The sequence below is a fragment of the Propithecus coquereli genome, unplaced genomic scaffold, assembly GCF_000956105.1.
Source record: "Propithecus coquereli isolate 6110/MARCELLA unplaced genomic scaffold, Pcoq_1.0 Scaffold57, whole genome shotgun sequence".
In the NCBI taxonomy this organism is placed as follows: Eukaryota; Metazoa; Chordata; class Mammalia; order Primates; family Indriidae; genus Propithecus; species Propithecus coquereli.
The window spans coordinates 6,244,813-6,247,660 of record NW_012151618.1 but is presented as its reverse complement, the minus strand read 5'-3'; the positions used below and the strand labels follow the sequence as shown (position 1 = coordinate 6,247,660).

The following is a 2,848-nucleotide window of genomic DNA, read 5'->3' as shown; positions in this document are numbered from 1 at the left end:
CACTCTCTGTCACTTGGGCTACAGTGTGGTGGTGTCAGCCTAGCATCACAGCAACCTCAAACTCCTGGGCTCAAGCGATCCTCCTGCCTCAGCCTCCCAAGCATCTGGGACTACAGGCACATGCCACCATGCCTGGCTAACTTTTTCTATTTTTAGCTGCCCGGTTAATTTTTTTTTCCATTTTTAGTAGAGACAGGGTCTCGCTCTTGCTCAGGCTGGTCTCAAACTCCTGACATCAAGGAATCCTCCTACCTTGGCCTCCCAGAGTGCTAGGATTATAGGCATGAACCACCATGCTCAGCTGACCCCCTGCTTTTCAGAAGCTGGGCCCAGGCTCCTTGAAATCTATCTTTAGATATCACCACTCAGCGTTCCCTGCTTCCCACTTACCTGGCATGAGATCCACATTAGGGGCTGAAACTTTATAAGACACACTTCAAGGTGTACAAGGAATTTTAATAATTATTAACCTTTCTGCTTATCAGTCTACACCCGTTGCCAGCTTCACAGTCTTACAGGGATAAGAGGGGGTCAGGAAGGGTGGGCAGCCTCTATAAATATTTGGAAGGCTGGGTAGTGTTAAAAGGGCAAAAATGTTCTGGCTACAGATGACAGGAGAACCCAGAACTCACTCCTCCAGGCTCTTGCGGAGCTCCCCTTCACTTTCCTCTAGTCGCTGCTGCAACACGGAGTTCTCTTCCACCTTGGTGTCATGTTGGCTTCGGAGCGCTTCTAGGTTTGCTCTCATTCTCTCCCTCTCTTCTTTGATGTTCTGTTGATTCTAACGTGAATCAGTGTGATTTTAACATACTCCCACAGAAGCCCATTCTAAACTCTATTGGACGCCATGTCTTTGCACTTAAATGTTATTAAACAACTTAATCAAACTACATAATTAAAGGCATAGGAGTTTGTAACTAGAAAGAATATTAAATATTTATATTTCATGAATTGTAATACTTGTAAAAAGAAAAAACACAAACACAGCTAAACCTCACTCTGCTGTGTCTATTATTTAGCTCAGATGTTTTACACGCATTTAGTTTCCCGTTGGCCTACCTGAATCCAGCAGCATTTCTTATACTCTGTCAAAGCAAACAGTCTCTAAATGCTGTGGTTACTTAAAAATAAAATTTATTTAGATAGCAGCAGCCAAACACAGAGGAATTTACTCAATGATGAGAGGAATGTTTCTTTTGGAAAATGGCTTTCCCTTCACCTGGGTATCCTAAAGTGTATAAAATATTCTTTATCAACCAAGACAGAAATGGATAAAATAGCATAATGGGAAAACCAGATACCTTGACTTCTAGTTGAAGCTGTTGCTGAAGTTCAGCCACTTCTACAGTCAACTTGTTTTTCTGTTCCAATAGATCTTTTATTTCAGATGAGGAATTAGAAGCCTATAATTAAAGGCAAAGATATCCTAATTCAGATGTTCAGGATGCTTTATTTTAATTCTCTTCCCTCCCCAAATATAATCTGTGCAGTAACAGATGAGGCATAACATTAAACATCTTAAGACCCAATTCAAATGTCAACCCCTACAGAGAATCTTCCCTGACTTTACAGGCAGAGCTAACCATGCCAGCCCCCTTGTGACTCCACTGAACTTTATTTTACAGCATGTACCACAGCCACAGGAATTATTTCATCAGATATCTCAACACTAGTCCAATATGACTAAAACTTGTATAGGTGGCATATATATTAGAAGTCCTTAATGTACTCTGTAGAATATTATAAAATATTAACATATTAAATGTAGGATAAGTAAAACTTAAAAAGCTTCTTCATAATAAATTCTAGATTCCAGTCCATAGAAATCAGTGGTTAACAAAAAATCAGCAACAAAACCTTCCTGTAAGTAAACTGGGGAAAGACATTCATTTTTCTATTTTAATGATAGGAACACAATTTAGCTTCAGCGTTTCTCAGGAGTAGTTTAAAAATCACTACATTAGATTATGAACTTTGGAGGTCAGGGACCATGTCTTAGGCATCTCTGAATCTACAGAATACAACACTTCTCCTACATTTAATAAAACGTTAATAAATGATTGTTGGGATTCTGGTTTCGTCATGATACAGTAGCTAATATCAGATTTACCCTCCCAGCAAAAACTACAAAAGCCAGATGAAATATATAAAACAATTAATTGCAGGCATTGAAAAATGACCAATGCAGAGGTATAAGCCTTAAAAGGGAAACACGTGAGGGGTTTTCCCTGACTGCATTTCCAAACCACAGCACAGTAAAATTTTAAACGCCCAAACAATGTCATGAGGGAACTGCAAACTAAAACAACAATAAGATAACACTACATACCTATTAAAATGGGCCAAAATCCAAAACGCTGAAAACACCTAATGCTGGTGTTTTCATTCATTCATTGTTTGTGGAAATGCAAAATGGTACAGCCACCTTGGAAGACAGTGTGGCAGTTTCTTACAAAACTAAACATACTTTTACCATATGATCCAGCAGTTGTGCTCCTTGGTATTTGCCCAAATGAGTTGAAAACTTATGTCCTCACAAAAATCTATATATGGATATTTATAGCAGCTTTATTCATAATTGACAAAACTTGGAAACAACCAAGATGTCCTTAGTAGGTGAATGGATAAACTGGTACATCAGCTAGCACTCTGGGAGGCCGAGGCAGGAGGATTGCTTGAGCTCAGGAGTTCGAGATCAGCCTGAGCAAGAGTGAGACCCCATCTCTACTAAAAAAAATAGAAAGAAATTAGCTGGACAACTTAAAATACATAGAAAAAATTAGCCGGGCATGGTGGTGCATGCCTGTAGTCCCAGCTACTTGGGAGGCTGAGGCAGGAGGATCACCTG

The 2,848-nt window shown here is 39.6% G+C and overlaps 1 protein-coding gene across 1 annotated transcript in view; it reads right to left on the bottom strand.

The window, feature by feature from the left end:
- The window catches only part of CGNL1 (cingulin-like 1), a 159,957-nt gene that overhangs the window by 92,432 nt on the left and 64,677 nt on the right, over nucleotides 1-2,848 (bottom strand). The window contains exon 6 of the mRNA XM_012658027.1: nucleotides 633-781. Within this exon, the coding sequence (XP_012513481.1) occupies nucleotides 633-781 (149 nt within the window). The remainder of the gene's footprint in view (nucleotides 1-632; nucleotides 782-2,848) is intronic.